Genomic DNA, 24,069 nt, shown 5'->3' with positions numbered 1-24,069 from the left:
GTAACAGGGACCCAGTGTAAAGCATTTCAGTATCTTTGCTTTTTTTCTTACACTTCTACATTTCCAAACACACTGTCGTCAAGCCTAGTCGAGAACGTAATTGGTGATGGGCACACTGTATCATGTGTACATGCACTGGGGAGTGCAAGTGCAATTTATCTGACGGGTGAGAGGTGAACCTAAAAGCTATAGGAAACATCTGGCTTGAACAAAAAGAACAAAAGCAATGGAATCCTTATATAAGGCTGGCTGTTTGTCTTAACTTTCAGCCTCTGTGCCCATCTGTTAGAGTAAGCATAGAACTCACATACATTCAATGGGCTTTGGATCAGGTCTGGGGACCCAGATTGCTCAGGCATTTGGCAGTGGGAGAAAGAACCTTTCACTTCTCCACCACTAGTTAAATATTTATAATATTTTATAACATAACAATGCTTTGAACTTCTGTAGCAGCTTTCATCCAGGGACCTCAAAGTGCTTTACAAACACTGATGAAGGAAATCACACCTGAGGTAGGTAATTATTTAGATCCATGTCACAGACAGAGAAACGTGGAGAAAGAGGTCAGGTGACTCAGTGTGTGCGTGTGTGCATCCGCATGATTTTATAAAAGTCAGATTAGTCCATAAAGAATTTTATTTCTGAAATGCTACTGGCATGACTTCCCCTGAGTGAAGCAGTAGTGATTGGGTTCTCGCTACTAACAGAAATGTAACAGATTAGACAGGCATGAAAGATAGTTTATATACTGAGAGAAGGGGCAGGACAAAAGGGAAACACTGAGATATGGCCAAATATAGCCTTCTGTGTGCTGGAAAATCTTTGGTATCTCTCTCCTTTCTCTTGAGATAAACACACAGACTCTGAGAAAATACCCTTGAAATGTTGATAGTGGCCAACTGTATTGAAAAACATTCTGTTGTGTTGACATCAGCACCTTCAATCATATATCATGTAATGACTTATAGAGAGGTAACACCTTGTGACAGCTTCCATTACTAACAGCTGGAAAACAGATGGGTCTCCCTTCCAGAATGCAGCCAGAGCTGTAATATATTTTCTGAATGGAACAGAAGTGCTAGATATTTCTGAGACAAAAGACAAAGGGAATGCCAGCTCTAAGGATCAAATGCAGCCTGGCTACAGCAAGTTGGCACAATTGCCTCTGAAATCAGTGGAAGTTGTGTCTGGTTACATAGAGCTGAATTTGGTGCTAAGAGATTGATGATATCAGATTATAGAGAAATATCCCCTTCCACGCCAAAATTTGTGGAAGGGGGAAAAGTGACTCAGTAAACTCAGTGTGGTTCCTGATGCATTTATCTTCTTGAGGAAGGGACTAGCAGCCATGTGGACGGAGGGAACAGAGCAGTAGGTAGGTTTGTGTCTTTGGCCTGCTAACCACATACAGACCAAAAATACACAGGACAGTTGCTTAGGATCTTGGAATTCCAAATATTGTGCTAGTCTCCTCCACACTTCTCCCACCTCTACCCCCTTGCAGCATGGCTTGGTAATGAGCTGTGCTGCCAACAGTGGCCTAGCATTAGCTTTGTAATATCTTCCTGTTAGCTATGCAGTAATAACAGATCAATAGCCTTTTCTAAGCTTGTAATGACATATGACTCCAGCCGTTTGGACATGTAGCTCTTAACTCTCACCTTTGATCCATGTAAAGTATTAACCATAGTTCTAGCTCGGAGACAGGATCAAACTTGTATTTATTTTTCTGCCATTAACTAATATCAAGCTGTATATAATGTCATCACTGACTACATCAGATGTAATTTTGGTTGGTCATAATGGAAGCAACATAATGAGAGCTGATGCCACTGTCTAAACAAAAATACACTGTGGATTCTGTGGCTATATGAAGAGAGACTAACTTAGGGCTTGATTCTGCCACCCTTTCTCACAGTGAATAGTACCTTACTCCATGAGTAGTCCCATTGGAATCAGTGAGGATAGTCACAAAGCAAGATACTACTCAGTGTGGGTAAGAGTGGCAGAATTTGGCCTTTGATGTGTACATCTGGGCTAAGTGACAAATGAGGAAGTGATGGAGACGTGATAGTTGCATAAAGTAGAGTAGACACAAAAGCCATGTCTACAGTAGGCTGGTATTAACAACAGGGGGAACTATTTGATAAAATTCCCTGTATAGAAAAGGCTACAGTCCTAATCTCCCTGCATAGCACCTTCCTCCATATCCAGCTCTAGTGAAGTCAGTGGGAAGAATTGTTTCACAAGATACTACTCAGTAGGAGGAAGAATGGTAAAACTGAGTCGTAAGAAGAAAGAGTCAGTTTTGGGTAGTAACAAGGAGTGCAGTAATGGGATGAGAGTCAGAAAAGTAAAAACTAGAGTTAATGGCAGGGCAAACATCTTGGCTGTGAGCTCTAATAGCCAGAATCCTTCACTTGAGACTTTTAGAACTAAGTGGGACACAGCAGACAAGAATGTGTTTGAGGAAACAACACTGCTGGGGCGCGGAGGAACGTGCAGCGGGGCATAGCAGGACCCAGGCCAGTCCCCACTGGGGGCAGGGTGGGAACACCACCCAGCCCCACTCCGCCCCAGTTCTGCTCTAGCCCCTGCCCCCAGCCATGGCCCCAGCTCCCAGCCCCCAATTCCCACAGGGGAGGGGCGCAGACATGGGTAAGGGTGTTGCGATCATGAAAAGTTTGGGGACCACTGTCTTAGGCTACACTACAGCTTAAGTCGACATATATTATGTTCCTCAGAGGTATAAATTAGCCACCCACCACCTTGCGCCACATAATTTATGCCAATTTAAGTGCACCAATGCAGCTGTGCCACTGTAAGCTCTCTAGTGTAGCCAGAGCCTTACGGAACACAATAGTCCTTTCCTTCTTCCATCCTGTAGCAAATTACTTCCTCTCGAAGCAGTTGGTTTGGTTTTCTGGAATAGATTTCAGCTGCTTTCTGCACACCTGTAACAGAAGTAACAATTCCCCAGCAATAAGTGGAGTCCTCCCATCTCTTCTCTAACACACAGAGATACACAGAACTAGGTATCAAAATGCAAGGATTGCTGTCCCCTGGTTTCAAGCATATGCTGTGAAATGAAACAAACGAAGAATGGTGAGAAATAATTTGCAAAGCTGCCTTTCAGTTGAGTGTTTCTGATTACTTTTATTAATTATTGAATAATTTCATACATTATTCAAGCTTTTCCTATAGTTTATGGTATCATCAAAAAAAAACCCAAACCTGGAATCAATCAGCCACCACAGTGTGTTCCTGCCACCTCTATAAATGGTATGGATGTATGTAGGCAGAAAGGGAGTCTTTCTTTTGTGTGTTGAACCTCTATTTCACTGGCTATTATTTTTCTTGTTTATTTGTGTTTGGCCCACTCCTGTCTGAACAACTCTTCCTGGGTTATTCCCAATAGTTCTCCTAACTTTGCTTAGCAGGAGAATGGTATATAATAAAATGCAGTATAAATCAGACATACATAGATACAAACAAAACCCCTCCTCACTCTCTCTCTCTCTGTATCTTTACAGGATTTTATTCCAGGACCCTCATCATTTTATCTGAGCACCCAGAGCCAAATACCCCAATACATTTTGGAATCTGGCTATGAATCCAGATGTTTAGCTGGCCCCAATCACAATGATGGGCTGAACTATTTATCCCTGAGCTTTGCAGAAGGGTAGGATATTTAAAATCTGGGTTCTAACTTTACAGGTTGGGCCCCAGGTCTAATAAAAATAGAAGTAACGTGTAAAGAAGACATGGACAGAAAGGGAAAGAACTGAATTATGAAATGGATTGTCTTTAAAACATAGTAATGAGGAAATGTTGTTCTATTTCCTGGAAGTATATGAATGTGCAAGGGACAGATGTGTTTAACTTGTTCCCCTTTTGGTTCCTCCATTGTCTTTAGAGGGCAGCTCATCATGGGAGGAGGGCTTTGGCCTTGCTACTCCTACTTTTTCAAAGGCCATGGCCATTATTTCTGCAACACAGCTGAAAAGTGATCAAGCCAAGTAATCTCCCCTCTAGCTAATGGCAGGAACATAGAGTACCAGGTAATTTGCTGTCTTTTGAGAGGACAGGGCATCACTTTCACTTTTTCATCCAATGCATGTTGAGCTCCAGTTGAGAGAGTTAGATCCTAGGAATTTAGGGCCTGAGCCACATTCCTTCAATAAGAATTGGATTAGGCCCTCGGTGCTGCTGTCATGTCACATTAATAGCCTTTAGGCTGAATTCTCCACTAGATTCTAGAAAAACCACTCATAGCAATATGAAAGGAACCATCTCAAGTAGCTCAATCATATACATGCTGTTGATAGAAAGCCCCCTGGCTTGTTTTAGAGAGGATTCTGACTCCTAGGGGTTCATTGAAGAGACAGCCAGGAAAAGGATTTTATTGAAAAGTAAAACTAGAGATTTTCATTTCCTTTTAACGAGTTCTACACCTGCAGCATCCTCAATCAAATGTGCAGAGCTTCATACGTGATGCGTGCAAGTGAAACCAAATAAAAAGGAGCCAGTGTTGCTGGGCTGTGTCGGTCCCTAAAGCGACAAGGTGGGTGAGGTCATATCTTTTATTGGACCAACTGCTGTTGGTGAGAGAGACAAGCTTTCGAGCTACACACAGCTCTTCCTCGGGTCTGCGAAAGGTACTCAGAGCATCACAGCTAAATACAAGGTCGAACCTTTCCCAGACCTGAGGAAGAGCTCAGTGTAGCTTGAAAGCTTCTCTCTCTCTCACCAACAGAAGTTGGTCCAATAAAAGATATGACCTCACCCACTTTGTCTCTCAAAAAGGAGCCGCATAGATCATTATCCATTCCTCTGGGAAAGGTGATTCCCTGTTCATGCTCAATGTCTGGACAGTTCTATTAGCACTGTCACATGATTAAGCTTACTCAGTCTTAGACCCTATCAGTTTCAATAATAATATAGCCAATAACCATCCTATTTTTATTTTTCACTTATAAAAGCCTTAAATATAATAGACAAATGAAAGCTTTAACAGCGTGATGCAAAATAAAAAAATAGGTATTTTTACTTAGGGTTGGGAAAGATTTAGCTAACTGATGTTTAGTAAGTTATCTGCTAATTACAGAATGTTCATAGCCCAGAGGAATATGTACGGGCCATTATGTACTATCAATTTTTAAAGCAGAAGTCTGCAATGTAATTGATTAGGAGTTCTGCCTGAAAATGAATGACATGGTCTAGCCCTATGTTACTTTTATCTGAAGTCAGATCTTAGCAAGGGAACTGCAGGTAGAGAGTGTGGTGTGTGTAAGCAGTATATGTGTACAATCGTTTACAAGTGCAAATGGGGGGTATTAAATCCTAGAAAGTAAAACCAGGCACAAGTTGGGTAGTAACTAACACACGGAAAAGAAAGACAGTATTGCACTATACATTATCCTCTGGTTTGGCAGTAATTCAAGATATCGGGACTTCTTTGGGTGCTTTTAATAATTAATGGCACAATATTTTCCCTTTAATAAATAAAGAGCAATGATGCTCTAATCGGATCCATTTGCTGAAGACAACAAATCATGACAAACTACAGAAAGAGGACTACAGTGCGTGTTTTTGCACTTAACCAAGCAGCATTTCATAACAAGAAATCTGAAAATGCAAGCCCACACTTACATGCAGTGTAGTCATCGTACAGTACATTTTTCACCGTGAACATACACGTGCAGTGTCTTTGATTTAACATACCCACACAGAAAAGAACACACATATGAACACGAGCTATAGATTATGTCATGTAGCTTCATACATAGGTCCTGTTTTTATTCTGACTCAAACCAGTGTAGCTTCTTTGATTTCCATTAATATCATGATGCCCCAGGACTTATGTAGGGGGAAACCCATGAGAGGTTTAATTGAAACCCCTTGTGTTAAAAATCAAACTCCAGTTCAAATATTCCATTAACTATTAATTTAAAACTATGAAAATACAACAATCAGCTGTTTTAAAATTTTAATAAAGATCCTTACAACTTTGGGGATCTTATCCCTATACATCTGAGCCAAGGGGAGCTACTGAATGCTCAGAACTTTTGAAAAAAACCATTTATTTAGCTGCCTAAATATGACTCAGGAGTCTAACTTTAGGCATCCTTTTATCTATATTTTTGGACACAGGCAGTAAAATACTTTGGGATCCTTTAGGTGAAAGTCCACCTAAGACAAAAGCGGTTGTGTACCCGCACAGGCGTTTGGACAGAGTGGATGGAGGCTTTTGCTGAGTATTGAGGTGTGTGTGTTTGAGAGAGGTAGTGGTGTAAGTATGGTAGGATAATCCGGTACGTCATACCGGTAAGATATTTATCGCCGGTACTCCATGCCAGAAAGACACAGGAGGAGCAGAACATGGGGCCGCTGGGTGACCCCACGCTGGCAGCTCCTCCGGTGCAGTTGCATCACCCCCAGCCCTGTCTCTAGCCCTTCCACGCAGCTGCATCTCCTGCCTCGGATGTGTACAGCAGCCCCGCCGGAGGACGGGACAGGGCTGGTGGCAATACAGCTGTGCCGGAGGAGCTGCCAGGGTGGGGCCACCTCGCGGCCTCATGTTCTGCTCTTTCGCCGAGGTGGTTCTGGAGAGCCCTGTAGTTCAGAAGCCTCCGGCACAGCGGGAGGAGAACAAAGCCTCCGCCCCTCAGGTAGTGTGGGATAGATCATGGGAAGGGAATGGGGAGAACATGTGGGCCCCGGGCTGGGGATGGGGTGGGGAGGAGTCACATGGGAGATCACGTGGGGAGGTCACATGTCCCCCCTTTAGCTAGTGCCCCCCTTTGTGAATCTCCCATGAGTGCAGAACTAGCTTCTCGGCTTGAAAGGGGGCAATGATATTCTTGAAAAAGGAGAAGACAAAGTAAGACTGATGGAGAGAATATGCTATTGGGTATGACAAGGCTTTGAAATATCAATCATAATTTTCTTTGTTTGCGTGTGTATTCTTTAATTTTTTTTCCCCAGGTAGAAGATTAGGTATCTCAGTTGGTTCAGGAAGAAGCTAACTAAATTCTTCTTAAGTTCATTGGCATATGTCCAGAAATATCATTGGCAAACAGTAGAATGTTAAATGGCAGCTTCCAAGCCTTGACTGACCACAAAGCCCTTCCTTGAGATGTGGTAACCTTCATTTTCTTTGATTCAGTCTCCACTCCAGCTAAAAGCCTGCTAGCTATGTCAGAAGAGGTGGGGACAAAGTCACATGGGGGTAAATCCATAGTAACTTTCATGATTTCCATGATATTACTCCAGATTTAGAGCATTGCAACTGTGAACAAGACTCTTGGTCCAAGTCTCCAAAGCACTTTAATAATATCATAAAATCAGTCTATACTGAAAAAATAAATGTATTCTTATGGATAATCATAACCAGAATGGCTACCTGGAATATAAGAATAGCAATCATTATTCTTATTGCTAATCAGTGTTCCAGTTATTGTAATGTTCCCTGAATAGTCAGAAAAGCAGAATGTTATCATGACTGTATTGTTTATCACTAAATGTTTAAAAAACCCCAACAAGATAAACTAGTCTGATCAATGCTAATCAAACCAAGGACCTAAGTAAATATCCCACAGAACAGCCATTCAGGGTCACATTCTTCTCTTACTCTGGTGTAAATATGGAGTAACTGTTTACCTGAAGTTGTTGCCAATTTACTTGGGTGTACCCCAAGAGTAAAATATTGGTGTTGGTTTGTGTGTTACTTTTGCTAGATCATTTGAGTAATACAGTGCAAACAGCATTTTCCTGAAAGAGATTAAACTTTTTTCAAACAAATCTTGTTTAGAATTCAAACCGCATTTCCATGGCACTTTTCAGGCTCATTTTGCCAACACCGAGCCAGAATCTGGAGCAATGTTGTTTTATAGGTTCATAATGCCCAACATTGCACTGTGCTAAGCACACCTTGCAGGACAGGACTCATTAACTAATTCAACCTCAAAACACCACTCTCAGATAGCTGGGTTTTTACACCGCCATTTAACAGATAAGAAGACTGAGGCAGGGAGTTTAAGTTATTTGACCAAGGGCACAGAAGATGTCATTGTTAGAACTGAGATTACAATTCAAGAATTCTTGGGTTACTGGTCCTGGGATCAAACCACTCAGCTATGCCTGTCTCTCAGTATACGTATAGTATCTCTACCACAGAAAATCATGCGGTCCTTTTTAATTTTGGCTCTGATTCAACAAAACACTTAAATATGTGCTTAACATTAAACAAAAGGGTTTAAGCATGTGCTTAAAATTAATTTAACTTAACTTTAAACATGTGCTTTTGTCCTTTGATGAGGTCACAATTCAGAAAAGCACTTAAGCATGTACTTAACTTTACACACTTAAAGTTAAGCATTTTCTTAAGCTCTGCTAAATCAGGGCCTATAATTATTTAATGACCTAATCATATCATTTATCTTTCTCACAGAGATTAAAATTCTGGGGCCCTATTCTCCCTCTGTAGAAAACCAGTAAATCCCCCTGGAGTTAATGGAGGACACTGGTATCATATGTGGAGGAGCAAAGGGTCCATACTCAGCACTTACACATGCTAAACTCCCTTTCTCTTTAATGGGAGATTTGCCTGAATATAGACTGCAGGATTTGACCCACAGTTCAACATTTGATTTAAAATATTTACAGTCCAGTGGTTTCATTAATGCCAAATTACCACCCCAAAGCAGAAAAGGTGCCAGTCAGGTAGGCCAAAGTTGGCTCTTAGTTACACCAGTGCTGCAACTCCAGCTGTGGCTGCTCTCATGGAACTGGGAGTAGAGTTTGGTCCACTGTGCCCTTAGTTCCCTGGTGTGTCTTTGGGGCAAAGGAACAACACTTAGAGCTCGTACTTGAAGAATTGCTAAGGGCAGGAGAATCCACAGTTCTTTTGACATTAAGTCACTGTAAACACGGAAAGAAAAGAAATCTGTGTTGTATTTTTTGGCTTACAATGCCTTAAGCCTTATCTCTCATTCTGTCAGGAACCAAGAACTATGTATACAGATGATGCAATTTATTATCTTCTGTACTGCGATCAAGTGCTGAAATACCTTCAGGAAATCACCAGAAAGCCTGAAAAGCTTGCAGTCTCTTGAGACTCCAGTTCGGTAAAACTGTAATTGAACAAGGACAATATATTAAGCACTGTATGTTACACAGTAGACCTATGGAAAAGGAGAGCAGCTTTTTCAGCATTATTACAGAAAATATATTTATTGTACAATTACTGACTGCATCCAAGGTCATCAGCTATGCATCTCTCTCTATTCTGCCCTCTCTCTCTCTCTTTCTCTCTCTCTCACACACACACATTTACAAATAAATACATAGTCCTATTGGAACAAATTCATCCTGGTCCACTAAGTTCACCTGGATTGTTTACATTTATAAGACATTGCTGAGCTTGATTCCCTTCACACTTACACTAGTGTAAATCAGGGGTAAGTTCACTGAAATCAGCGGCGTTACATTAATGTAATAGTGGTGTAAGAGAAAAATTCTAGCCCTTATTTGCAACACATTGACATATTTTTATCCTTGCTTCTCAAAGCAGAGTCATGAAATAGTAATTTTGCTTAACTAGGCTCAATTTGTGCCAGAAACGTAGAGAAAAAAATTAATTTAGCATCTCCGCGCTCCCTCATTCAAACCTGTATATAAAATATATAACTAGAGCTGGGCTTAAGACTTCACATCTGGAGCCCAAACACTGCAATATTTGAGATGTTCAGCTACAGGATTTTGCTTTGTCCCTTCAAAAGACAGTGACCATTTGCAAAATTTGGCTCTGGATCCAGATTTGGATTTCAAACACCCCCACAGTCTGGGATGTGTTCAGATAAGACATTTTGATTTAGGCCCATCTCTCTACGTAATTAGAAACAGAGTGTGACACTAAAAATTGACTCAAGCTCTCGACGCAGCAAAAATATTTATTAGCATGTTGACATATGATAAATTTAACTTACAGAAACAGCCACTATTCACAGGCCCTCCCGCAGCTTTGCTCATTAACAGGCTCACTAAAAAACTAGACCCATTTTGCTTTTTGATCTTTCCACTCTATTTCTTCTTTGCAAAGAGGCAAGACTGTGCCACCCTTACAATAAAGGAATCTTTATTCACTTCCCTGCACGCGCTCTTAAATGTTCCAGTGTGCTTCATTATCACATAGAAACACAATAGAAATGAATGTCTCAAAGCGTCTTTCATTATTACATCTCACGAAACACCAAAAAAAAAAAAAAAAAAAACCATACAGCAAATAATTCACTCACATGACAGGATAATCCCACATGCCAGGTTGAAAGAAATGTCGCTTCCCAGCAGAAGGCATCTGACTGACATTTGTACCCTTTGTGGCCCATCAAACCTTCAGGGCTCCAAGTCGCATGGCCATGAGGGCACGCATTGAGGCCCGCTGACTATGTTTAAGGTTTGAGTGGCTTTTTTTTTATCCCTCTTGGTTGTCTTTGTTACGATATTTGGTTTTATTAATGTGCTTTAATCTCTGATAGGGAAGGCCCAGCCTGGGGTTCTACAACCACAGTTGTCACACACTTGCTGTGGGACCATCAACATGTCACTTAGGGCCTGACTTTCAGATATGCTGAGCACCCAATAGCTCCCTTTGATTGCAACAGGAGCAGCAAGTGCTTAGCGCCTTTGAAAATCAGGCCATAAACCTCTCTCGTCCTGTTTCCCTCTCTTTAAAACAGGGATGATGATACTTTCCTGACCCTGCTGGGGCTAAATCCATTAATACTGTAAAGTGCTTTGAGATCCTCAGATGGTAGGTGCTGTAGAAACATTCATACTAATTGATTGTATTTTCTATAACTGTGTCTCCTATAGTAGCCACTTGCATAGAAATGAGTAAAACAATTAAACCTGCAAGTGTTCCTGGGCTTCACTTATTCCACTGAGGTGCCCCATGGGAGGGAGGGGGGGTTTCTTTGCAAAACCACACTCGCCTCGAGCAGCAATGGGGGCGGGAGGGGGGGAGGGAGGAGAGGGGAAGCTTGTCAGTTTCCAACCTGCAATGATCTAATGATTTAATGAGTGTGGGAGAAAACCCCCGAGCCTCCCAAGAAGAAATCCCCGATCGAGTGTCATCAGGGAGGGAAGAAAAAGCACCGAGCCAAGTGCCAGACACACAATGGGCTCGCTAGATGGGCATGAAAAATCACTGCAGCAGCAGCAGGCAGGGGAGAGATTAAATTCACAGGCGAGCCAGGAGCCTCTGGCTTTGCTCTCATATTCTCCACACACACACACACACATACACCCCCTTCCTTTTTGCATGTGCAGCGTCTCTCTAGCCCTGTTGTCCTCCCTGCTCCCTCCCCATGGGCTCCGCATAGCCCACCTCTCTCTCTCTCTGTTCTGCTGGTTCTTGGGGCTCTGATGATGGACAGCTGAGGATCTGGTACCCAAAGGAACTGGCAAGGCACTAGACACCAAGCCTGCTACTTGCAGGAAGGGAGCGCTGTGCGGACGGGAGCAGCTGATCTCTTCGCTTTTGGAGAGCAGAGGGACTGAGGGGAGCGGATTTCACAGCTGATTTCGCTGGGGCTCCTGGGCACCTTGTCTGGCACTTTTTCTTGGGGGAGCCTGCGGTTCGGTTGCAATTGCAGAGAGAAAGAGGGAGGGATTGCTCCGAGACTTGGACTATCCTCTGGGGCTTCGCATCCTACCTACAGCCATTGAGAGCAAGTGGCATTTTGCAGCCTGGACCTCTGGGGTGTGGGGTGGGCTGTTTTATTTCCTCCCTTGCCCTCCCTCCTCGGAGCCCGAGAAACACACACAGGACTGACCGGGCGTTTTCTTTTTTTCTTTTTTTCTTTCTTTTGCTGGGCAAGCTCCTGTTCTGAGCAAGGAGCCCCTCACCTCCTCCCCCCGCGCACCCCGATGAGAGGCTGCTGGGCGCCAGGGATCCGGCTCAGCAGCGAGCGGAGGCAGAGCCAAGGGGGAGCCAGGCGGTGCAGCAGCTGCTACTGATCCTGCTGCAAACTTTTCTACCCGCACCCAGTGCCCCGCCAGAGCATGTAAAGGAAGCGCCAGCAGCGTCCTGCTTCACCTGAGACCCAGAGCCCAGCCCCCCGCCCGCCCCCAGGGTAAGGAGGAAAACAACAGCGAGCGGTCTGGGTGCTTGCCCTGAATGGCAGGAGCTGCGCTAAGAGCATCACCAACCCCCGTTCTCTTGGGGAGGGGGGTCCCCGCCGCTGGCATGTCCGAAGGGGAGGGGAGAAGGAGAAGCGAGGGCGGGAGGGCCGGGGGGCGGCGCGGAGTTGGTGACCGGGGAAGCCAGGACTTGCCTGTAGCTGCGAAGCTTTCCAAAAGCCCCTTCCCCACCCACCCCTTCAGAAATAAAGTTGGGAAGATCTCGGGGAGGGGAGGCACCGCGCTTTGGGGATGGGAGTGCGATCAAACGCCTTTGCTGTGCGCTCTCCCCGTTCAGGTACACAGGTCGTGAGCTGACGAGCCCCTTGGCCCAGAGGAGTGATGCTGATCAGAGAGCTGCTGCTGCTCCTCCCCTGCTGCTGGCCTTCCCTGCTGCTGCCCTGTGCCCTCCACCCCCTCTGGGGCTTCATTCAGGTAACCCCAACCTTGCCCCAGGCACTTCTAACTCAGAAGTTGGGTCGGAGGGGGCAGGCAGCACAAATGAACATCTGGCGTCAGTTACTGATGCCCTGTGGCCCTAGCCTGGAGTGGGAGAAGGGAGAGGACTCTCTTGAGCTGAAAATAATCACTGCTGGTTGGGGTCCTGGGGCTTCCTGCCCCATACTCTCCTGGTGGGGTGTGGGAAGAAGTGGCGTTTGATAGCTTCATCTCCTGGCTTAGGAGAGTGTTTAGAGACAGATACATATTCCTTTACAGTGAAAAAAGATGAAATTGGAGATCACTGTCACACAGAGCCCGAGAAAGAGACTCTGAGACTTCCTGTGAAATCCAGAGTGCCATTCAGATCTCCGAATGCTGCACTCCTGACACCTTTAAAGTCTGTCATCACTGCTGAAGATGGTTTTTAGTTTACAGATCAAAATGGTGCATTTAGAACAACTTCTAATTGCATGGGTTTGACTCCAAAGTGGGTGGTTTTAAATGGCTTTTTATATTTTTGGCATCTCAGAGGTACCCACTTTTAAATTGTTTCCTTATTTTCATATACTTCTGAATATTTGAATGTGCTACAGAGAACTTCAGTGACCTCTCAAACAGTTCAGATGGACTTGCACAGCATGCACATGGTGATATGTACAAATGTTAAATAACAATACTAGAGAGACAAGGTGGTTAGGTAATATCTTTTATTGGATCAACTTCTGTTGTTGAAAGAGACATGCTTTTGAGCTTACACAGAGCTCTTCAGCTCACCTCACAGACAGAAGTTGCTCCAATACAAGATATTGCCTCACCCACCTTGTCTCTCTAATACCCTGGGACCAACACGGCTACAACAACACTGCAAAAACCAATACTGTCATTCGTTACTTACTGCGATGTGTAAACTCATCCAGGGACATACCTTGTGTCCATCTCTGTCTGCAAAGAAACTATCACACTGTTGGAGCTATCTTAATAATAAATATTAAAATGATATACATATATATATAGAGAGAGAGAGCGCTAAAATGCACATGTGCATGTATTTTATATGATGGGTGAAATCCTGGCCCCAGTTAAGTCAATGGGAACAACTCACACTCATTTCCACAGGGCCAGGATTTCTGTGTGTATAAAATAGACTAGGTATGTACACACAGAGAATTGTTCAGATTTTAATTTTTGAAAATTGTTGACTTTGAAAACTGACAGTTGTCCACGAAGCAGGGAGGAATAGCCCAATATATGTAGCTTTTGCTTGCCTAGATATAATTTCAATTCCTTTTGATTACTGCTGATTACAGAGACATAGAGGCTTTTCTAGGGAGTCTAAGTGATCAACACCCTAGTGAGCCTTGTGTCTGTAGAACTCAAGTTGTTCTTTCTGAGCAAGATGTGGTTGACCTTTTTAAACATGTTGACAGTGAGAGGGTTTAGAGTGTAATTATTATAGGTGGCAATATGTACAAAACAAGGAACACATTGGGGAAGTGCTGAAAGCCTCATTCTGGTAACGTTTTGGCATGGTGTCTGAAGTGTCTCTGAACTGAGAATTCACTGAATAAAAGCTGAATCAGCTTTGTCCAGTCTCAGCCTCTGACTGTTATGTGGTGTGACCTTGATTGTAATGTGGGGTGACCAGTGACCTTTCTGCAGATGGACTCGGAAAAAACAGCAGACTAAAATGGACAGTGATCTTCCAATTCAGGCAACCAGGAAACCAGCAAAGCTAACTAAAATACATCCCTTTGATATTTTACACTTTATTTATAATATATGTCTTCAAAGCAGTAATTGATGAGCTAGTTGAGTACTGTTTCAGCACAGAGCAACTGCAGTTTCTTTTTTGGAGAAAACATAGCAAAGACTTAATGTCCTTTACTCTCTGTTCTAAACTTAGTGGACTCCGAAAGATTACACTGAGATTTTTTTATTTGTTTTAACATTTAACGTCTCTTATAAGATTTGTGAGTTCTCCAACTGCAATAAATCATGTATTCATTCTGCTGACTGTCCTGCTCTAGAATTGAGATGGCTAAACTAGTTTCTGTAAGTGAAAGCGTGCACCTTTAAGGAAAATGCAATGATGTGAAAAGAGCAACATTTTGAAAACCATCTCCTTCAAAAGATCAGGCAGTCGACAAAATTTGCATAAGCACCCTTCACACAAGTCACTCAGGTGATTTAATTAAAAATAAGTCAATAATAATTTAAATAGGTTGTGAAAAAGGCAAACCAGAGTTGCTCAGCCTCCCTCTGCAATAGTTTAGAAGTTCTCCTGATTCTTGATTTATAACTGCAACATTTTTAGTGTCTTGTGTGAGTCCGGTCAATCAATCTGCTCATATTAGAGTTTTTATTTGCCTTCCCCGCCCCATGATAAAAATATACGGATCGCATATGCATATAATAATGCAAAGGTCATGTGTGGAATAGCCAAGAGTGTCCTTAATGAGGCATGAAGTTTGAACATTCTTTGTATTAAACCTTAAACTGAGCCGTGCAATTATCCATATATGATCCTAGCTCTTTTACAAATAAGAATTCCCTTCCATCACAGATTAGACTCAAAGGGAAAATCATCCCAGGTGCAAGTTCTTAGAAGTAAATGGGCCAAGATTTTGGGTTATATTCAACCCTGCTGTAACTTCATTTACTAAGAAGGGATGAATTTGATCCATAATCTTTAGCTAAATAAGCCAAGCCTCATAACTTTGCCCAGACTAACCAGAATAATTCTCTAGCGACTTTTCTGTTTCTCAGGAAGTTTATGACGCACTCTCAGGGAAAAAAGTAGGACATGCCCAGAGACCCTGGGTTCCATGAGCATTTGTCAATACTGTTCCAGTTAGGTTACCCACAACTGAGGAAAGTGGCAGAGTTGCCAGAAATAGTGAATTGCAGTGGTTCAGGTCCAGTCCAAGTCCAAATGCAGCTTCTTTTTCCCCTATAGCATTTTCCAAACTTAACCTTTTTATGCGGTCTACACAGCTAAAAATCTTTTCCAGGCCCTCACCAGGTCCTATGTTGATTACTGTATCGTCCACCTCTCTGGCCTTCCTGACCCCCACATTGCCCTCCTCAGAGCCATGTAAAACACAGCTGCTAAAATGAACTTCCTTGCCTGTCTCTGTAACTGCGTCACCTTTGAATCTGAATCTCTTCATTGTCTCTTTTTCCATCACATCAGGTTCAAACTCCTTGTCCTTATCTTCAAGGCCCTTCAAAGCTATCTCTCACCCTACTTAACCACTGTTCTCTCACTGTCGTGCCCCCTTACCCTCTTCGTTCTGTAAATGATACCCACCTGACTTTCTCATTTATCTTCTGTTCCCACCACTCTCTTTGCTCTTCCTTGCATGCTGCTCCTTGCACCTGGACTACTTTACCTAAACTAATCTGTCAGGGTATCACCTCTTCTCATTCCCTCCCCAAGACCTATTTCAAGAAATGAGCCAGATAAGGGTGGCTAGGTGAGGAGCAGTTGATGTTAACTTATTTTAATAAACAAAATAAAACAAAAACCACCAAACCTCACAATACTATTAAATGATTTGGAAGCATCAAGCTGTACACTTTGCTGGCCCATCTATTTGCATTAATTATTACTGCTGCCCTCGTCCTCTCTCCCCTTAGCTTCCTGTTGTTCGCTTTGCTCAATTGTTGGGACTGGTCTTAAATCAGATTATAAGCTTGTCAGGGCAGTGACCATATTGTTCTATGTATTTGTATAGAACCTAGCGCCATTGGGCCCCAGTTCTGCTTGAGGCCTTTGAGGGCCACCATATACAAATAATTAAAAATAATAAATGGCATCATAAATTAATGGGGGGGAAATCTTATCTCAGTTTCACTGATGTAAATTTGGAGTGACTCTGTTGTGACTTCAGTGGAGTTATTTTGGATTTACACCAATGGAAATGATATCAGACCGCTAGACAACTGTCATGACAGAAAGTTATTGTCACATCAAGTAGGCAGTAAGAGTTCTTGATTCTCTATTAGTCGATAGCCCTTTTTTTTTGGTCACACTATCATCCTTGCACTTGATTCAGAATGTCTCATAGAGACCATCAATTGGGGACTGCATGTAATCCTCTATTCTCAAACGTGGAATCCATCCTGTGTCATGTAGCATGCAGATGAACTGCTGCGATCACGTGTTGTCCCATTGAAGTCAGTGGGGCTCTGCACAGGTGCACCTTTGCACCCACGTGCTATGTAATGGAGGACTTCGGACAGACTTTCTGTAGAAAATCCTTGATTAAAAAGAAACAACCTCACAGACATGGACTTTATATAACTGACTACACAAGCAAGCGATTGCTTTCCAATTTGAATATATTTATACCACTTTTTGTTTGCTTTTCTATGAACGTTTGTGCAAACAGATTTTTCTTTGCCTGAGTATTAGGAAATGTCTGACCTTTATGCAAAATACATTCACATAAATTGTTCAAACAATTATGAATAATGAAAACATTAATAAAAATCAGCTCTGTCCATAGGTAATTTGAAAACAGAAAAAGGATAAATTCTTTGCTACTGATAGTTCACCTAGCTCTAAGTCCAGGCAACGTGAGAGGCTGACCTGACAAATTACTGAATGTATTGAGAAAACCAGATTCAAAACAAAGAGTTAATTTTTTTAGGCAGGCCAATGAGACAAAACTTCACAGCCATGTCCAACAATAGAAAGTGTCACTGAAAGCTCAAAAGACAAGGAAACAAATCCTGGTCAAAAGTTATCTACAGATCACTAGTGACCCCTTGCAAAGACAATCTTTGGGCAATAAACTGAATGGAAGCCATACTGATATAGTCTGATAATTCCTTGTTTATGAAGTGCTTCTGAAGTTTTTCTGTAGCTAAGTTAACATTTGACAAAATGAACAAACAGTAAAGTTTGAGACAGGTCCATAATTAGCAGTAATCTTCCATAAAAGGTCTAGACTTTTTCAACATACCTTTCACTCCTGTCATCTTCTGTAAAGGCAGCTGACCTTGAATTATACACATTAGATATAGAAAAAGATCTATTAAGTCATGTGTTTCATCAGTCTCTGCCAGTGCAGGATTGCTCCCTACAGTACTTTAAAAGACTCAAGTAATGGCCTTTCATCAGAAGACTAATAGACATCATCAGAAGGAAAGATTTTCCTGAGAATAAGCCAACATTTTTCATATTCCTTTTCCTAATTCTATCTCATTACTCCTAGTTAATCGCCTTGTAACAATATTTAACTAATCCTCTCCCTCTATGAGGCCTTCATTCCAGTCCCACGTTAGTCCTCTTTCAGTTAACCTATACATCTTTAGTGTTTTTAAAAATCTTTCCCTTTAAGACAACCCCTTGAGTAAGGATGAAATCTACAATGTTCATAATTACTGAAAATGTCCAGATGCTCTGCTGTGTGACAAAGCAGGCAAGGGAGTGAAAGCCCACAGTTTTGAATCTCAGCCATTTGCTGAGAATAAATCAGTGTGAGGAAATATTGCCAATGTGGACTAAGGCATCAAAAAAATACCCCCAAAACAAAACACAAATAGGATGCACCACTGGAGTATGGCTGGACACATATAGGGTTAATCTTGTCTGCAAAATAATTGAGAAAAATGTCCACTGGATTCTGAAGACATGCTATTACCAGTCCACGGTAAGACAGCCTCTGAGGATTTAAAAGGCATTCAATAGTTCTAAAAATAGACAGAGCCTTTTGGCCTTGGCTGATATTAAATTAGAGTAATAAGTCAATCTAGCCTTCCCATACCATCACTATCATTGTATGTTTATACACAAAACTTATTCTAGGCTGTAAATGAAGAGTTTGCTCCAAATCCCTCCAGTGTTATTCCATCCCATGACTAGTCACCTCCATTTACCCTGGCTCCCAAGTAATTTTAGTGACCTAAAGTAACCACCAAATTGAATACCAGGACAAGCTATGAGTTGATAGCTTCCTTAGTTAGTTGCCAGTGTGCATTGGAATGATATTGCCCCACAACCACCGTGATGAGTATAAATTTTATCACTACCAACCAAAGCCATGAAAGACCCCAGGTCACAGCCCAGCACAGGTCACTAGAGTTCAGCATTATAGCAAGCTAGTGTTTTAACTATTGAGCTATCACTGAAACAATCATTAACACAACAATACTATTGTGACGGGGCAAGGCCAGATGGCTATAGAAAAGTAGTGGGAGATAGATATATTAGCTCCAGGCTAAACAAATCCCTGGTGCCAGGTTAAGTGAAATGGAAGCTGCTCCAGGTCAATTAAGACACCTGGGGCCAATTAAGAACTTTCCAGAAGGCAGGGAGAATGCTAGATTGATTGGGACACCTGAAGCCAATCAGGGACTGGCTGAAACTAGTTAAAAGCCTCCCAGTCAGTCAGGTGGGTGTGCATGTCAGGAGCTGTGGGAGGAAGTTGTGCTGTTGGAGAGACTGAGCAGTACACACCATATCAGGCACAAGGAAGAAGACCCTGAGGTAAGGGTGAAGTGGAGCTTGGGGAAGTGAGGGCTGCTGTGTGGGAAGCAGCCCAGGGAATTGTACATGTCATGTTTCTAAAAGGTCAGCTACCATAGCTGATACTATTAGGGTCCCTGGGCTGGAGCCTGGAGTAGAGGGTGGGCCCACCGGGCCCACCCCCACCTTTGCTCCCTGATTAATCACTGAGACTGGGAGACAACAGAGACTGTGCAAGGAAGGATAATTTCTCCTCACCTCCCTTGCTGGCTTATGATGAAAATGGCTCAGTAGACTGTGACCCTTGTCTCTAGAGAGAGAAGGGTTACGTGGAGGGTCACAGTGAGCCTCTGAGGCTAGTGAAATCTGCCAGGAAACTGGGACCCACGGAGGCAAGGACAGAGCTTTGTCACACTATATATAAGCAGTGTAAGAATAATGAACATGACATAGATTCTTCTGAGGCTTGTGAGCTCTGGGAGCTCAATTTAAAGAGAAAAAGAAGCCTGCTTATCAATCAGATTTATCAGCAGCTCTGGAGGATTATACAGTTGAGTCACTTTGATTCATTAGAGTATTCAAAGAGTCCATGTAAGTTCCTGGAAACTTTTTGGGATGGTCTATAGTCTGTTCATTATTACCTGATTGTAAGGGAGACAGTTGGAAAGTATTTGTGATTAAATTTGGGTTTTCCTATATTTGGTAATAGATTTTGATAAACTGTTTAAGATACTGAATCTTCTGAGGCATGCTGTTTGGAGCCTCTCTCCAACTCATCACTTTTTCTTTTCCCCTTTGCACTCTCTGCTGTTTGAGCTACAAAATACTATTTCCAAACAACCAAAGCCACAAGGTGTATTTAGGTATACAGTGCATGTGAACTGTACTGGGTGCACCAGTGGTACATTTGTTAAAACTGCAGTTTTTTATTTGGCCAGAAATATGTGAATATAATGTAACTTTAATATGGCCAGAAGATGGCATAAACTACACTTTCCCTTTGGAAGGATCAATGCATTTTATTATAATCAAATGACCGTTAATCAAAAATTACTAGATAGACTAATTTCTAAATTACTAAATTACTAGATAGACTAATATTACTGCCACACAGTATCCTCTATAAAGCCCCGGTTAAATAAAGCACTCCTATTCAAGACTACACTTATGTACATGCTTACGTCCCATTTACTTCACAGGGACTTGAGTATGTACTTAAGTGCTCTCCCAAATCAAGGTCTAAAAATGCATGTTAGACATTCTTTTTCTTAATTTCTGAGTCTTATCGCCTCAAAATAGGAACTTGCATAGATTCTTATTTTAAATATGAGTTTAAATTAATTGCAAAAGAAGTTGACCTCTAGAACTAAATACTCATTGAAAGCTATTGGGATGCTTGCATAATTTCACTTTTCCCAGAGGTTCACCTCTCTTGCTTAATCTTTCTACATTTTCTGTGGTCTCAGGTGAGTCATTTTAGGGTTCTTCGATATTTTTAAAGTTGATAATTGTGTAAATATTATACTCCTATTGTAATGCTAAAAATGTGAGTAAGAACTAGTTGTCCTGACTGTATGAAGATGCTGAGTATATTTTATACCAGCGGTCACCAGATTAAAAACATGAGGCAAATGGTGCCTACAGGATCCTACAAAGGCCCATAGCCACCTTTATCATTAGCACAGAGTGCATGTCACACAGGCTATAGGTCACAGCATGTGGTATTCCACCTTGATTGAAATGAGTGTGTGATTCATGTGGTCCTCAGATGGACAAAGTTTGGGCCCTTTTGTCTTATGTTTACAATAGCCAGAAGTGAAAGGGATCACTCAATAGATTCTGGACATAAAGAAAAGGTAGTTTTCATAGTATAGAAAAGAGATCTAATTTGGCCCTCAGTTCTCCCATAAATCACCATCATCACCATCCTGGCAAATCCCAACGGGACTTGGCCTCCTGGCAAATTGACCACCATCTGGATCAATCTCTGGCAAGGTGCCTAAGGTGGTGTGATTGTATATTCAAATTACCTGCTATGTCCACCACTGGCAATATCTTGTCATGCCACCAAAGCTTTAGATGCCCATGTGTTTGCTGGCTGAGTAGCAGCGTTCCTTGGTATACACACTTAGGAATGCTTTGGTTTTCCATTCTTATAATATGCCCATACCAAGAAAGCTGCCAAAACTGAAACAGTGAAACAGCCCCCAGCAACAATGGGGAGAGGCCAATGCTCCAGGTCAGCCTGCATGACAGGGTGGGCAGGCTAATCAGGGAGTCAGGAGGCCAGGGAGGTCCCATCCTCCATGTGAGCTGGAATTGCCTGGGTCAGACAGAGTGGGGCCCAGCTAGGGAGAAAGCAGGGGCCCAAGCTGAGCTGGGGAGCAGAGCTGTGCCAGATCCAGAGAGAGCAAACCCTGTCCTGGGAGCAGAGCTGCAGCCCCAAAGCCAGAGGCACAGCCCAGAGAGAGCAGACTTGCCCTGGGAGGAGAGCTGCAGCAACCAGAGCCAGAGGGGCCAGAAAAGCAGCCCACAAAGCTGGTCAGTGCTGGGAGCAGAGTCAGAGAAGCAGCCTGCAGAGCAGACCTGTCCTGGGAGCAGAGCTGTAGCAACCAGAGGCAGAGGGGCCAAAGAAGCAGCCCAGAGAGCTGGAGGCAGAGCAACAGAGTCAGAGTGGTGGAGCTGGGGCTGGAGCAGTCCGGAGCTGGGTGCGGTGAGCAGCTGGGGAGAGCGAGGGGGACCCTGGGCAGCTGGCTTAGCACAGGGAGACACCTCAGCCAAGAGGCTCTGTAGGCCAGGCTTGGATCATAACCCTGACAGGGCGGGGCCAACACTGGGAAGAAAGGTCCTACCACTTTGAGCCTGAAAGCGTGTGGTCACCACCAGAGCAAGTGTCCAACTCACAGCATCCCTGCAGCACAGCCAGAGCCTGAGAAGGAGGCCTGGGACTTACAATGAACAGACTGTGAACTGCCCTGACATTCCAGAGACACTGTTTGTGATGTTCCCTGCCTCAGAGTGGGTTGATGTGTGTCCTTTAACCTTTCCCATTTTCCTTATTGTTTTTAAAATTAATTGTTGATTAAATAACTTGCATTTGCTTTAAATTGTATGTAATGGCCAGTGGGTCAGAGAAGCGCCCAGTGCAGAGAGAGTACCCTGGAATGGGGACACCCTAGCCCCTGTCCTAGGTGACCACAGCAGGGTTGGGGGTCGAGCCCCCCAGGAATCCTGGGCCCAGCCTTGTTGGGGTTACGAGGACTCTGCCAGACAGGAGAGTGGAAGGGGAGTCCTCAAGGGCAGGGAGGCCACTGGGTAAAGGAAAAGTGGGAGCGAGGACTCAGATCCTTTTGCTAGCCCACTTCACCGGGGTAGTGCAGAAGCCAGGAAAGTTCCCCACAATAGCGGGACTATTCCCCCGCTTACACATGGCAGCAGCTGCTGATATACAAGTGTCCAAATATTTCAAGCATTCTCTAGCACTGTCTGTGATGCTGCCCAAATATTTGACAGTTGCCATCTGTTCAAAGTCCCAGCCGAACAGGTTAATACTGAGGTGATTGTAATGGAGATATAGGCTTCTTGATGGTAATAGCCAGGGACTTAGTTTTATCTGGATTAATAACCAACCAGATCAGCCATCAGCTGCAGTGATCTCACCAAACTAAACCAACAAGACAATTGAAGCAGAATGGCGTTCAGCTCAATGCCACAGACAGCTGTCATCTGAAGCTTTCCATCAATCACTTGGTATCGATATTGAACAACAATGGTGACAGACTGCAGCCTTGCCGAACTCCCGAGGAGATAGGAAACCATGCAATGTGCATGCCATTAACTTGAATGCAGTTTTCCGTTCCATTACAGAGCTCTTCTATCAATGACATTCTCTTCCCACAGATGCTAAGTCACCTCATCAGATCTCACAAATTTGCTTGTACTTTTTTTTACCTACTTCTGCCGTAAGGAAAAGGACCCTAATTCTCCCCACAGAAGTTAATGGGGTTGTATGTGTGTACCTGAGGGCAGAATTTGGCCCTAAGCATCTTGTAATGTTTATTAGCTCTCTTTAATTTGAGATAAGTTTCTAGGAAATAATTCATATTTTTCTTTACAGATCATTCAAGGTGAACCCCAGAAGTCATGTTCCAAGTCTGTAGCAGAGAAGGTTACGGAGAGTTGCCAGCAAATCTGCCAGTGTAGACCACCTCCTCCATTACCCCCACCTCCACCACCCCCACCACCTCCTAGGTTGCTTGTGGTCCCAAGTAAGTAAAGATTGGTACTACTGCCATATATCAGAGGGAGGGGTGGACAACAGGGGGCATTTGGACAGATGGAAAGTGAAAAAGTGCGAGAGGGCACAATTAAACTTGGTTGTAATTTTTCACTTAGTGAATGGGGAAAAAAAGTTCTTGGTAAAGGGAGAAACATATTGCTGATCAATTAATAATGTTCTGTTTTTGTAGAGGAGCCAGAGAAAATCCTTCCCCTCATTAAGCTTTGTGTTCCCTTGCGCTAAATGACTCACTAATGACCTAGCCTCAGGGAATGTATTCCCCACCTTGTCTTCTATATTTTTCCCTGATTTGCTTGATCATTTTAAAATATTTTACGACTCACTCGTTACTGGGTCTGCAGCTTAGAGATCTTTATGTACCTTCCCTTATGTACACCACAAACAAACCAGTCTCCATGAATAACCTAAAAGATAAACAATATGACTGGAGTTAGTTTTTGCTCAGTTGAAGTCAATAGAGCTATGCCAGTTGTCGGCCTGGTCTGTTATTTGTAACTTGATTATTTAAAAGTACAGTAACGGTGAGAGACATGTCAGGAGTGAAAAGCCCAAGCAAGCAGACTGTGCTTTCAGCCATATATATATATGAAGCGTGGAGGCACAAAATGCATATTCCCAACACCACCCAACTGGTGCACACAAACTCCAAGTAAATGGGGGGAAATGGGTA

The 24,069-nt window shown here is 43.0% G+C and overlaps 1 protein-coding gene across 1 annotated transcript in view; it reads left to right on the top strand.

The window, feature by feature from the left end:
• Window positions 1-11,857: 11,857 nt before the first annotated feature.
• Window positions 11,858-24,069, top strand: part of PRIMA1 (proline rich membrane anchor 1) — a 76,910-nt gene continuing 64,698 nt past the window's right edge. The window contains exons 1-3 of the mRNA XM_073350705.1: window positions 11,858-12,137; window positions 12,482-12,618; window positions 23,217-23,367. Coding sequence (XP_073206806.1) covers window positions 12,526-12,618; window positions 23,217-23,367 — 244 coding nt within the window. The 5' untranslated portion in view covers window positions 11,858-12,137; window positions 12,482-12,525. The remainder of the gene's footprint in view (window positions 12,138-12,481; window positions 12,619-23,216; window positions 23,368-24,069) is intronic.

The sequence above is a fragment of the Lepidochelys kempii genome, chromosome 6, assembly GCF_965140285.1.
Source record: "Lepidochelys kempii isolate rLepKem1 chromosome 6, rLepKem1.hap1, whole genome shotgun sequence".
Classification (NCBI taxonomy): Eukaryota; Metazoa; Chordata; order Testudines; family Cheloniidae; genus Lepidochelys; species Lepidochelys kempii.
The sequence above is the reverse complement of the archived record's forward strand: the minus strand, read 5'-3'. Positions and strand labels throughout refer to the sequence as shown.